The 14,798-nt window shown below is 38.2% G+C and overlaps 2 protein-coding genes across 2 annotated transcripts; one reads left to right on the top strand and one right to left on the bottom strand.

Annotated features, from left to right (window-relative positions):
• Positions 1 to 2,622: 2,622 nt before the first annotated feature.
• LOC118797004 (putative gustatory receptor clone PTE01) lies at positions 2,623 to 4,106 on the bottom strand. The gene has a single exon (XM_036556210.1). The coding sequence runs from the start codon at positions 4,104 to 4,106 to the stop codon at positions 3,126 to 3,128; it is 981 nt and encodes a 326-aa protein (XP_036412103.1). The 3' UTR covers positions 2,623 to 3,125.
• Positions 4,107 to 8,045: 3,939 nt separating this feature from the next.
• On the top strand, positions 8,046 to 9,074 carry LOC118826610 (putative gustatory receptor clone PTE01). The gene has a single exon (XM_036597630.1). It carries the CDS (start codon positions 8,106 to 8,108, stop codon positions 9,072 to 9,074), a length of 969 nt encoding a protein of 322 aa, XP_036453523.1. The 5' UTR covers positions 8,046 to 8,105.
• The last annotated feature ends 5,724 nt before the right edge of the window (positions 9,075 to 14,798 follow it).

Here is a 14,798-nt window from a genome sequence, read left to right as displayed (position 1 = left end):
TCCAGTCTCGAAAACACACAACACACACACACACACACACACACACACACACACACACACACATTCTCTACAACGAGACCAACACCTAAGTTATAAAATGACTAAAGAAAACGGGAAGGACGGCTGTAACGCGCTGCGTGGACACCCATTACCACTGGATCTTATTTCAGGGCAACAGCGCATTTTATCGCAGATGAGTGGCAGCAGCGTCTCTGAATGAGAGCCTTCTAGTTCACTTGCCACATCAGTTCCATTTGATTTATTAATAAAAGATATTTTAGATATTTAAAGCAAAGTATTTGTAATGATCCGTAATGCATTTACATTACGGATCATTACAAATACTTTGCTTTAAAACTACCAAGTCCTCAGACAGTGGGAAGATGGAAATCCTGTATAGAGAAAAAAGATGCATCAAGATGCATCGATAATCGTTTTATAATCGCATCGCAGCCCTCTGAATCGTAATCGAATCCAATCGTGAGGTGCCTAAAGATTCCTACCCCTAATGTATGTATATATATATATATATATATATATATATATATATATATGTATTTTTTTTTACACATGGGCTGCTTAGCTCAGTTTGCCAGTGGGCAGCTGTGCCATATCTCTGCTAGAAGTGAACCAGATCTGTCTTGGGACATGTGGACCATATGAGGTTTTTTTTTTCTTCTATGTGGGCCACATTTGGTTCACATTCAGTTTGCCAGTAGGTAACACTGCCATATCTCTGCCAAGAGTGGACCAGACCTGTTTTGGGAAATGTGGGCCAATTATTTTTTTTTACATGTGGGCCACTTTTAGGTCACAGTTTGCCTGTAGGTAGCACTGCTGTGCCAGAAGTGGACCGGGTATGTGGGATTTTTTTTACATGTGGACACTTTTGGCTCACATTCATTTTGCCAGTAGTTAGCAGTGCCATGTCTCTACCACAAGTGGACCAGATCTGTTTTGGGACGTGTGGGCTCGCGGCACTTTCACATTTGGGATGAAGACCCACATAGCAAGCACCTATCGCTCCACTGGCATGATAAGGTTGGTACCACGCTGACTGTTTGCTACTGCTTGTGCACCCTCGGACCACCTAGATTATTATCCTGCATACAAGCTCTAGCTAGATTGTATTCTCCTCAAACAAATTTACATGAACACAGCCTTTTATTTTAGAAAATAAACATACACAAATATTACTAACGACTGACACAAAAAAATATAATGACTAGACCCTATTACATATTGTTACTGACACTATGCTAGTGTCACGCTTCCCTCCATTCCTGCTGTCTCTGCGTCCCAGCCTCTGAATTCCATTACCCAGAACCCCAATCCGGATCACATGACCACCGATCTCCCTCACCTGACTCTCCAACACTCTGCCTCGCCTCACTACTGATTACACACACCTGTTTCCTTGTTCTAAGGACCTGTTAGAGTAGTATACAAGCCCAGGTTTTAGCTTAGTCATCTTGCGAAGTATTGCCTTTGTTCACAGAGCCTTACCGAGCCTTCTATTTGATTATTTATTGCTTTGATTGTTCTTCAACCTTGCCTTTTTGCCTTGCCCTTTCAGTATTGTTGCGCCTGCTGGTTTGGACTCTGTTTCTGTTTTTGGACATTGCTTTTTGAACCCCCCTCATGGTTACTGTTTTTGTGTGTTGGCTTTTGACCTTGGACTGTCTGACTTTGATTTCAGATTCTCCCTTTGTCAATAATCTCTATTTACTTAAACGTGGTCTGCAAGCATCTGAATTGTGTCTGAGACTCACAGCTAGATTAAAACAGTTTACTAAACTACATTAAAAAGCATAACTAAAGAAAGGAAGAAAGAGAAAAAAAGTAATGTGGGCCTGTAATTGTAAAATGAGCAATGATAAGTGGATTTTTGTCTAATACTCTGATTAACCATGCATAGATCCCCTGGAAAATGATGAGCATGCTGCCAGTTGACTGCCAGTTTTGCCTGCAAAGCTGCAATCCCACCTCAGATAACCTTACAGTAGAGGGCCGCCTTAAAGAGCTTATCACTACAAAATTCATCTGCAAGCTAAGGAGGTAATGGTGACCTAAAATCTTTTGACTTGTGATATGAAAATGTATGACACCACACATCATGGCTTCCAGTTGGATGGTATGTCAAATATAATAACTGCAGTTTCTGAGTGTCCTTGCTTTTTCCATACTCTAATATTTCACATTATATTATGACTTGCAGAGACTAACTAATTATACACGTCTCTCAGCTTCTCCATCAGGGTCCCATTTGTATATCAGAGTCAAAATCATTGATGCATTTGGTCAGTGGTAGTGCTTTGTAAAGAGAGTAAATCTATGTGAGATGGTTTTTATTCCATTTGAATAATGTCCCTAAAATGTGTTTACAAGTGAAATGGACTAACGACATTACACTAGATAAAATGAGTAAAATATTTGATAAGTAAAAAATATCTAGAAACAACTTTTTGTTACTGCCGAGTTTATCTCTTGAGATTGCTCGTGTACTTGTGCTAAATTCACTTAAATATATAGACACTCAGTGTTACAACAGCTGCAATTTTTGCTAAAGATGCATTTATTTGGAGATGTGCATCACTGTTATTCGCCATTAGCAGTGGAGAACGGACTTTCTGCTGAGTGCGCTGACTCAGTACTATTTTGTATAAATATACAATGGGCTTAATGTTCTATTAGTTGATCTTTGTCTTTACTGCAAGTTAAAGTTGCAAAAGTTAATTTCTTATTACTTGAGAAAAAAGAAACAAAACAACACTCAAGTTTGTCTACTGAATTGTGCTTTTTACCAATGCATCTGTTACCAAATAACTCTATGGCCCGGAAAAACATATTTTATGAAGTTTTCCAAGAAGAAGAACATCACAATATTGAACAAACATGAAATTCATATTTTAAAACCTGCAATGTGTTGGCACTGGTTTAAATTATGATGTGTTTATGGGTACTAAATACTAAAAAGACTCTAGCTTTAAAAACAGTAATGAATATAAGAACATTTCAAAACATGTTATTTTCATTGGTCCCATAATCATAAAATGTCACTCTTGAACAAAGACAACAAAGAACAAAAGAGTACCTATAAATGAACTATAGCCAAAATCAATTTCTTACTTCAGTTGTCTTTTCACTCTATCGACTTTGTTTTTCTGTTTTGTTGGGGAAACCTTCTTACGGATAAAGAAAATAAGATTCTGTTGAATTTCTTTTGTTTTCAGTCCATATATTAGAGGATTAATTATAGGAGGAAATATCATCACAGAAGCTCCTAAGGCCCTTCGTAGGTTTTGGGGTGCTGACTCAAATCTGTGAGCTATCAAAGCAAAGAGTGTGGTGAATTCAAAACAAAGGAAAACAATTAAATGTGTACCACAGGTCTGAATTGCCTTGCTTTTGGCATCAGATTGTCTTTTAACCACAACAGTGATTAAGATTTGCATGTATGTTAATACCACTATCAGCAGAGGCAGACCTTGGATAAAAGCTGTTACAAACAGTCCATAGTAGTTATTTAACTTTGTATCTCCACATACAAGCTTCATCAAAGACGGATTATTGCAGAAAATGTCCACTATTTTTGTGCTACAAATCTCTTTGCGGTAGTTCAGTGCAAGTAGTAAACCAATCAAAGTAAAATCTAATGTCCACATTATTATTATTATTTTCAGCAAGTTGTTTGGAGACATCACGTTGTTATATTTCAATGGACAGCAAATGGCAATATATCTGTCATAAGCCATAGCAGTGAGAATGAGAAATGCTCCAGCTCCATACAGATGTACCAGTAAGGCTTGCACAAAACATGCAGAGTAAGTGATGGATCTATTCTGTGACAGTAAACTAGATACCAGCTGAGGAAAAAAGGCTGAGGCACCCATCATATCACTGAGTGGCAAGTTAAACAACAGAATATACATAGGCTTATGGAGTTTCCTGTTCAAAGCAATAGTTAGTAACACAGTCATATTTAAAAACAAAATGGTGCAGTAAGTGAGAGTTCCAAATATGAATGCTGGAAAAATATTAGATGGTAGTATTTCCAGTGATTCCATCATCAAAGATGTTGTATATATGGAATAATTTAAATCCATTATGTTTGTTTTATTTTATAAAATGATAGAGAACAAAAGAATGAATTATTCAGAAAAAAACTGACTCCCATACAGTTTCACAGTTTGGCTGATCCTTTAAGTAGTTAAAAAGATTGCTTACCCAGAAAAAAACCCACATGCCAAAATCTCAACAAAATAATTAGCTAAAATGAAGAATCTGTGAGATCACAAGTTTAACAGTGTATTTGAGGAAAGTCTCACATGTCCCTCTGTTCAGCTGCGTAAATATGCAGGCATTAAGCCTTGCATGGTATTTTTATACACTTTTTTATACACACAAGTCCTTTCCAAATCCCAAATGATCACTTTTCAGTTCCATGGCTCTGGGGGAGGAGCCCATCTAAGGCTGTTGAATTCCATGCCTTAAATTTTGTTGTTGAAAGAGAGAATCAAGAGAAGCAGCTTCTCTAAAGCAGTTTCTCTCTTTACTATGTTCAATGGACCTTGTGACTTGTGAGACACTAGCAGTGCCCCTTGTTCAAGATGTAAATTATACTCTCTAGTCTGAAACATGTCCCAATCAATTTTTTGGTAATACTTTTTTTTTTTAAGTGGTGCTTTGTCGATGATGAATAAACCCTTAATAGAACATCAGTAACCTATCAACAACAAGTCAGTGAATTAGCAGTAGTGAAGCATCCAAATACATTGAAGTAAATATTTTGAAGATGTACTGTTGATACATTACTTACATTAAGTGGATGTATTGTTGATGTGTTACATGAAGTAGACTTAGTGTGTTATTCCATTAAGCAAAACCAAAGCTTACCCAACCTTACACAAATCCTAACCCTCCCCCTGGCCCTAATCCTCAACCTATCCTTGCCTTCAACCTAAAACCTAATTCTAACCCTCACTCTGGCTCTAATCCTAAACCTAACTTTCTAACACTCACTCTGGCTCTAACCCTCAACCCTAAACCTAACCTTAACCTGAACCCAAAACCTGATCCTTAACTATCATCCTGGCCCTAATCCTAACCCTAAATTCACCCATAACCTAGTCCAGTTAAGCTCCAAACCCAAGCTGGACAACAAATTGGAGCTGAATAACACTCAGGATGTGCAGACAGGCTTAAAAGACATTACTGGCGTCAACCACCGGAGCCCTAATCCAGCAGATGTTAAGCGCAAAAGGGCGAATGAGTTAAACAAATTCTTTGTACGATTTGACTCTCCAGCTCTATTATCTCAGTCTCCTACGCAGATCAAAATATCTGCACAACATTGCCACTGGCCATTTATAGCCTCCCCCTCCTCCAGCACAATCGTTCAAACCTATGACCACCAGCAACCGCTGTCTGTAACATACACCCACAATTGGAATGACCAGAGATAGTACATTCGCTGCTGATCAGGTGAAGAATTAATTGAAAAAACTCAAACAGAACAAAGCAGCAGGGCCTGATGGCACTGAATCTAGGGAGGGGAGTAACTGTGTGGAATTCTTCAGCACATCTTTAATCTGAGCTGCAGCTTGAAAAGAGTCCCAATTATGTGGAAAACATCTTGGGTTCCTGTGCCCAAGAAAAAGCTACTGATAGCACTAAATAACAATCGACCTGTTGCACTGACTCCTGAAAAGCTAATACTTATCTGAGACCTCTGGTCAAACCAGCTCTTGACTCTTTGCAGTTTGCATATCAGGATGGCACTGGAGTGGATGATGTGGTTATCTTCCTTCTGGACAGAACACACCTTACTTGGACATCTCAAGCACATATTGGTCAACTGGCAAAATAAAATCAGTACCCCACTGACTGTTTGCTATTGCTTGTGCACCCTGGGACTACCTAGACTATTGTCCTGCATACCAGCTCTATACTATTGCTATCAGGGGAGGCACTTGAAGCCCTTTCACATTCAGAATGAAGTCACGATCGGGGCACTTTCACATTTGAAATGAAAACCCAGATAGCAAGCATATATTGGTCCACGGGCATAGATTATTGTCCTACACACAAGCTAGTTTTTAATCTCCCCAAACAAATTTCAAATACACATAGCCTTTCGGGTGTGAGGTTGTTTAGTTGGGTTGAGTTTCTGCCACAGAGAGGAATCCGATGTAACAGTGTACAATAGTTATATTAATGTTATGTTATGAAATTCCTGCTAAATGGGTTTGGCGTATTACAGCTCCTATATGTATTGGTGATTCGGCGCAGCCTCGGCAGTAGAGCGTTTGCACGCTGCCGTGGTGAGTACAGCTTCATATGTTCAGCTCAGCAAAACTGCAAATATCTTTGTAAAGTGTTGTAATATTCGACTTTTGTCCCTACTGTCTTGAAATACACGTAATAGAGACCAGTATACCCAGTTGGGCTGTTTCAGAACGCTTTATTTAAAGAGTTATAAATTTGAAGCTAAACCTGAACTGAACTGTGCTAACGTTAGCCTGTTTCTTTAGTTGTATGCTGGCGGAAGCACGAACAGAGACCTAAACTGTGGTTGCCGTACTCATTACAGGTATGTTATATTCAAGTTTTAATGTGTATTAGAACAGTGTCAATGAGCACAGCAATGCTAGCTGGTTTAACTAGCTCACTCTCAGCTGCACCATGTGGTCTGGATGCCGTATTTTGGGTTCGCCACCAGATGGCATTATTTCATATTTTACTTTCTGTTGATGTTCCACTAATTAAAAAAAGGATGATGTAGCTATAAAATATAATTCATATTGACACTGATGGAATTGTAAAATGTAGACTATAAATCTAAAAACTGAACATAATATGGAAACACAAGCACTTTTACCACTATACGATCATAGAAATTTGTAAAGGTAATTGTATTATTTTCATGAATGTATCTCTCTCATGTCATTGGTTTATTTTGGAAATACATTTAGACCAATGTATTCTTTGGGCAGTAGAACGTTCGCACGCTGCCGTGGAGGCAAATAAAACCTCATCATCCCAATTTGGTGTCCATCATTGACCAGGGCGGACGAACACCCGATAGGAAGGGTCACATATATATATATATATATACACACATTTATTTAAAAACTCCAGCAGCACTGCTGTGTCTGATCCACTCAGACCAGCGCAACACACACTAACACACCACCACCACGTCAGTGTTACTGCAGTGCTGAGAATGATCCACCACCCAAATAGAACCTGCTCTGTGAGGCTCCATGGGGGTCCTGACCACTGAAGAACAGGGTGAAAGGCTAACAAAGTATGCAGAGAAACAGAGGGACTACAGTCAGTAATTGTAGAAACCTGTATCCAATGGTAAGTAAAAAAAAAAAAAACTCATTTGGCTCAATGGGTAGAATAGACAAAAATAATAATAAAATTCTTGTTAAAATGTTAAACTTATTTTTGGGTGGGGTTGGGGGGCTGGTTTTAATCAAATACTACAAATTCTATTTGAATAATTTTGTGAATAATAAATGAAATGCCCAGTAGCAGGTCTGCTTCTGTAAGAAATAAACTTGGAAACACAGTCAGATGGAGTGCCTTTTTGTCTGTGACCATACCCCTCCATTTCCCACCAAGACACGTGCATTTCTTACATAACTGCTTAGAAATCATGCCTGTAACTGTACATCATGAACAAGGTGTGCTCCTGTATTGTAAGCCCTAAGTTCCCTTGAGTATAGGAAGTGGAAACTGCTTTAGAGAAACTGTATCTGCTGATTCTGTCCTTCAACTAAAATGTAAATGATATGGAAATTACCAGCCTCAGCATGGAGTGGTACTGTGGTACAGAGCCATGGTAGCGAGAGGTGATCTGTTGGGATTTGGAAAGGACATACCTCTAATATTGTATAAAAATGCCATGCAAGCTGAAACTGCTGCACATTGTCATGTGTAAAATTATGGACATCTCAGAGTTTTCTCATATACACTGTTAAACGTTCTGTCCAATTCTCTCTAAGATTGTCCATTTCACTTAATATGTCCAGAGATTTTGACATGCCAAAAAAAGATTTTTTCTAGGTGAGCAAAACAAAGGAAATAAGTACATAATGGATTCTAATTTCTCCATATATACAACATCTTTGACTTTGGAATCACTGGATATAACTCCATCTAATATTTTCCCAGCATTTATATTTGGAACTCTCACATATTGTGCCATTTTGGTTTTCAATATGACTGTGTTGCTAACAATTGCTCTGAATCGGAAACTTCATAAGCCTATGTATGTTCTGCTGTTTAACTTGCCACTCAATGATATGATGGGTGCCTCAGCCTTTTTCCCTCAGCTGGTGGCTAGTATGCTGTCACAGAATAGATCCATCACTTACTCTGCTTGTTTTGTGCAAGCTTTACTGATTCATCTGTATGGAGCTGGAACATTTCTCACTCTCACTGCTATGGCTTATGACAGATATGTTGCCATTTGTTGTCCATTGAAATATAACACCTTGATGTCTCCAAATAACTTGCTGAAAATAATTATTATAATGTGGATCTTAAATTTTACTTTGATTAGTTTACTACTTGCACTGAACTACCGCAAAGAGATTTGTAGGACACAAATAGTGGACATTTTCTGCAATAATCCATCTTTGATGAAGCTGGTATGTGAGGACACACAGGCAAATAACTACTATGGACTGTTTGTAATGACTTTTTTTGATGGTCTGTCTCTGCTGATAGTGGTTTTCACATACATCCAAATTTTAATCACTGTTGTGGTTAAAAGACAGTCTGATGCCAGAAGTAAAGCAATTCAGACCTGTGGTACACACCTAATTGTTTTCTTATGCTTTGAGTTTAACACATTCTTTGCATTTATTGCTCACAGATTTGAGACAGCATCCCCAAGCTTACGAAGGGCCTTAGGTGCTTCTGCCGTGATATTTCCTCCAATACTTAATCCTCTAATATATGGACTGAAAACAAAAGAAATTAGAGAGAATTTTATTTTCTTTTTCCATAAGGTCTTCCCACGAAATCAGAAAAACAAACTCAGTGGGGTGAAAAATTAAAATTGCAGTAAAAAAAATGGTTATATTCCACCTGTTGATTGCTTTTTTATATGGATTCTTTACAAATGTGACATTTTATGTCAGCATTTAGAATAGTTTTTGCTCTGCTCTTTTGTGTAGACTGATGATCTGGAACAAATGCAAATAATAAATAACATGATCATTATTGTCACAATTTATGGTCAGAACTATTTTTAAAACCAAATTCTTTTTATTATTACTTATCACAGTTCATACCAGTGCCAACCCAACGCAGGTGTGAACATATATATTTGATGTTTATTCAACAATGTAATATTGTTCTTATTGCAAACCCTCATGACTTTTTTTTCTGGGTTATAGCAGTATTTGGTAACAAAGTCACTGGATAAAATTGCAATGCAGTAGATCATCTTAAATTTAATAATGTTGTTGTATTTCTTTTCCCAAGCAGTAATATTTGAGCTTGTGGAAACTTATAGAGACTTGCTGTAAAGATAAAGTTCAACTAATGGAAAATAACTTTTTTTAAGGACTTTTGCATTTTCATTATATACATACTTAATCAGTAACACGCCCTTTCACTAGCATATCAGAGAATAGATTAATCACTTACTCTGCTTGTCTTTACCAACATATGTATGGAGCCGGAGCATTTCTCATTCTCAGTGCTATGGTTTATGACAGATACATTGCTATTTGTTATCCTTTAAAATATAACATTCATTCATGCATGTCTTTGTACTGTGGGAGGAAACCCACGCAGGCATGGGGAAAACATGCAAACTCCACACAGAAAGGGCCCTGGTCGTTTGGCCAGGTAATAGAACCCAAGCCCTTCTTGCTGTGAGGCAACAGCACTACCCATTATGTCACTGTGCTGCCCTGTCTAAAAACAAAAGCATTAGTAGTTCATAGTATTTCATATTAATATTCTATACAAGGTAGTGCAGCTATTGTAACAATGAGAGACTATGTTTTGTTGATGATGGACACTGAAACAGATTTTACTGAGTAGTAATGTAGTGTTGCTGTTAAGTAGGTGCATCTAAAGCCAACAGTGTTCCTGCACTGTTTTTGTTTGTTTCTTTGTCTTTGTCATTTCTCTTGTATAACCCTGTACGTTGCGGATAGCTAAAGAGTTTTCAGTTATTTTCCTTTAGCTAAAAAGTAACTATTACTAAATTAACTCAATTTTAAATACAACTGAGTGAAAACAAAATTGCAAAATAGTATCATCACTTTTATTTCTGTAACACCTTTCCCGTGCTTAGAGATGCTTTCCGATCAGAAAGTAACGAAATACTTAATCAGCAATACATAACACAGAACACACACACCTCCACGGTTCCCATAGCTAGTAGGGGAGATTTCACTGACCACAGTATAGTCACTAGCCCAGAAAGAGTCACAGGGAAAGTCTCACACCACAACTACGGTCCATCACACAGGAGGCCGCCCAGAAAGCCTAGAAGGCCAAAAATGTCCTTAGCTATGAAGTATCATCGCTCAGGCAGCAGGCACCCAAACAGCCAGCCCAAGAAGCCTCTGAGCCACAGTTGGAAAATCACTCTTGGCTGCTATCTCTTTCGATATGATGGCAAACTCCTCAGTGAGCATGGAAACATCAAAACATACACACAAACAATAAAAAACAAATGAAAAACTGATGTAAAGTGGCAGCCATATTTTATTGATGCATTTACATTTATGCATTGGGCAGAAACGCTTATTTAGGGAGATCATTTTAATCACACACACACACACACACACACCATCTAAACCGCTTATCCCTCTGGGTGTGCAGTGGGGCGCTGAAGCCTATCCCAGCTGTCATCGGGCGAAAGGCAGGATACACCCTGGACAGGTCGCCAGTCCATCGCAGGGCAGACAGACAGACATTCACACACTCACACACACACACACACACACACACACACATAGGGGCAATTTAGCACATCCAATTGGCGTGACTGCATGTCTTTGGACTGTGGGAGGAAACCGGAGTACCCGGAGGAAACCCGCGCAGACACAGGGAGAACATGCAAACTCCACGCAGAAACGACCCTGGTCGCCCGGCCGGGAATCAAACCCAGGCCATTCTTGCTGTGAGGTGTCATTTTAATCATATACTACAAAATTCTATATGATTGTCTAAAAAAGATTTTTTCATATTGTCAGATACAAATCAACTAATGGAAAAGGTCTTGATTACTTGTCAAAGACAGGTATATAACTATGCTGTGGGTATGCAGAGTATGTGCTTGCTGACAGGCCTGTGTTTTGATGGGCCTTTAAATTACGTACTCTTTTTATGTTACTAATGCATAATTTACCAATTCCAAGACATCAGCTGGTGGAATTTGTCTGTTTACTACTGATTTTGTTCCAGTATGGTCTCATTCTGGATTTAATTTAATGCAGCATAAACAGCATTGCACATTGATTCTGAATGGTTTTCGCACCTGTCCATCATTTCAAATTTCTGAGCACGGCATTTGAAACTTAACTTATGGTCATCAGATGTGTCTGAGGAACATCCAATACCATGACAATGTGATATGAGCCGAACTCTCAGATCATTAGTAACTAGTCAGTCCTACCTAAGCTAAAAACTAAACATGGAAAAGCAGCGTTCAGCTACTATGCCGCTCTTAAATGGAATGAGTTGACAGACAGCATTAGAAGAGCTCTGACACTAGACACTTTCCAATCCAAGCTGAAAATGTCCCTATCTAGCATCCCTATATAGCACTACTAAATACTAGGTCACTTGCAAACAAAACTTTTATAGTTAATAATCTTATTACCTCTCTTCTATGTTTCTGACTGAAAGCTGGTTAGACTACTGCAACAGAGCATCTGACCTTTCATAATCTACCCCTCCAAACTTTGGTTTTATGAAAGTATGCAGAGCCAACAGAAAAGGTGGTGGAATAGTGACTATTTTTAAAAGTACATTTAGGTGTCATTAGTTAGCACTGGTCACTGGTCCACTCGGATGACCTCTTGGACAAAAATACCAAAAAACCTTTTGCACTATTTGACACTTTTTGTCTGACTCAATTTGTGAAAGAGCCAACATGCAACCGTGGGCATATCTTGGACTTCATTATTGGCAAAGTACTATATATTTTATCTGTTGGTCGTAAAGACTTTGTTATGTCTGACCACTGTTGTGTCTTTTTCAATATCGTAACTTCTCCAGCTGCTTAAACTAGGTCTGTCTATGTAAAGAAAAGGTTTCTAACTGAGGACGCTAGGGAGCTGTTTATGATTGCTATGGATAAAATACCATGCAAAATGTCTGACTGTCCTGAAAATGTTCTCAACAACCTTAATACTAAAACTGTGAATGTTATTGATGCTTTGGTACCTGTGAAAACCAAAACAATTTGTGGTAGGTGGAAAGTGTCATGTTGATGTAGCCTGGTAGTAAAAACCCAGAAAAATGAATGCAGGAAGCCTGAGCTTAAATTGAGCGCAAATTCAATACGACATTTACAAAGATTGCATTTACATTATTAACAAAAACATGAATAATGCCTGCACCTTATTTACAATGCTTGACAGGCTAACACACCCAAAAGCACAGGCAGGCCCAGAACTCCTTTCTGTGTAATTTATTTGTAGCTTTCTTTAGGAAAAAAAAAATCCAGACAGGTTAGCAATGCTATTTATTCTATAAATAGAGCTAGTCAGCATGTATTACCTCAAAATAACAAGATATATAACATGTCCACATTCTCTGCTATTGATCTGAAAACTCTAAAGGAAACAATTCAGCTTCTGAAATTATCCACATGTTCTTGAAGTTCTGCCCACTCGCTTTTAAAAGAAGTCCTTAGCTGCCTAGCAGCAGATTTATTGCAAATAGTAAATGGGTCGCTCCTGAAGGAAGTTAATGTGCTGTGTTGTGTGTGAAGGTGCTGAAGTTGTATTTTAGGCTGCCTATTTGGTCATGTTGTCACACCTGTTACTTGTCCTGTATAAGCTGGGTCTAATCTTGGCATCAGTCCAGCTATAAAACTGTGACAGTCCATTGTCTTACGGGCGGGCTGGCTGTCTGGAACCTGTGCGCACAACGAATAAACTTCATTTGTCCAGACAACAGACCTAGTTCCCTGGTTCGTTGGGGTTTGGATTCTATCACTCCTTTCAAGCTTTTTTCCTAGGCTGCTGAAAACTGCTGTGACTAAGTCTCTCCTAAAAAAAAAGCAAACCAGATACCTCTGTCCTTTACTGAGGAAGTTGACTTTAATCAGCTTAGCAAATTCTTAAATAAATACTTAGGGAAATGAAGACTTCTAGTCTGATTTCCATTCACGTCACAGCACATTGCGCTCATAAAGGTCTTGAATGACATACGTATGAACACAAGTGCTGGCAAAACATCTGTGCTGGTACTTCTAGATCTTAGCATTGCATCTGATTCCATTGATCACAATATTCTTTTAGACAGACAAGAAAACTAGGTAAAGCTTACCAGAACTGTTCTTAGCTGGTTTCAATCATACTTTGAAGATAGGAGCTATTTAATTGCAATCAACAGCTACAAATCTAGAAGGGAAACGTTGACCTGTGGTGTTCCATTAAGATCCATTCTTGGGCCCTTACTGTTCAATCTAATATGCTGCCATTGGGTCAAATCCTTAAAAATAATAAAATATCTTACCACAGCTAAGTAGACGACACCCAGATTTATTTAGCCCTCTCGCCTGATGACTACAGTTCCATTGACACTTGATGTAATTTCCCCAGAGTCAATAAATGGCTGGATGAAAGAAAGCTTTCTCCAACTAAATGGAGAAGACAGAGGTAATTGTATTCGGCAGTAAGGAACAAAGACTCAAGGTCAGTGCTCATCTTGACACCACAGCTCTGAGAGCTAAAGATCAAGTCTGAAATTTTGGCATAACAGTTCATACAGATCTGAATTTCAGCAGCCATGTAAAAGCAATAATTAAAGTCCTGCCTTTTATCATCTCAAGAATATATCAGAGTTTAAAAATTTCATGTCACAGCAGGATCTGGAAAAACTCATACATTCATACATTCATCTAGTGCAATGGTCTTTTTACTGGAGCCTCCTAAAACCACAATCAGAAAGCAGAAATGCAGCTGCTAGAATGCTTACAAGAACTAGAAGATCAGAGCACATTACTCCAATCCTCAAGTCACTGCACTGAATTGAATTTAAAATGCTTCTATAATTGTACAGAAATCTTTGAATGGCCTTGGACCAAAAAACCTTGATGATCTTCTGAAAGTATATGAATCCAATAGGCCTCTCCAATCACTCGGGACTGGTCATTTAGTACTGCTCAGAATCAGAACCAAGCAGGGTGAGGCAGCATTCCAACTCCTGGAACAAACTCCCAGATGAGGTCAGATATGCTCCAAATATAGCCATCTTTAAGTCCAGATTGAAAACGTTCTTGTTTTCTTGTGTCTTTGTTTAGCATTCCACCTTATCCTAATCACTATTTTAATTGGTTTTAATCCCTTATTTTAGCTGCTACTTTATTGTGTTTTATTTAGAGCTATTTATTTTATGTTTTCATAACTATCTTTGCAAAAGTGCTTCTGAGGTTCTAGTAGATCTCAGGATATGATAAGCTCCCTTATTTTCAATGCACTTTATCTTAGCACTGTGTTGTGAAAAAAAACAACATTTTATTTCATATACTATTTCATTATCTTTTATCATTAGCTCTTGAATGTTATATTTTATTCATATTCATT

This window comes from Colossoma macropomum, unplaced genomic scaffold (assembly GCF_904425465.1).
Source record: "Colossoma macropomum unplaced genomic scaffold, Colossoma_macropomum, whole genome shotgun sequence".
In the NCBI taxonomy this organism is placed as follows: Eukaryota; Metazoa; Chordata; class Actinopteri; order Characiformes; family Serrasalmidae; genus Colossoma; species Colossoma macropomum.
The sequence above is the reverse complement of the archived record's forward strand: the minus strand, read 5'-3'. Positions and strand labels throughout refer to the sequence as shown.

Bases quoted from the DNA above. Each gene is read 5' to 3' on its own strand.
- LOC118826610 (XM_036597630.1), top strand. From the start codon at position 8,106: ATGGATTCTAATTTCTCCATATATACAACATCTTTGACTTTGGAATCA.
- LOC118797004 (XM_036556210.1), bottom strand. From the start codon at position 4,106: ATGGATTTAAATTATTCCATATATACAACATCTTTGATGATGGAATCA.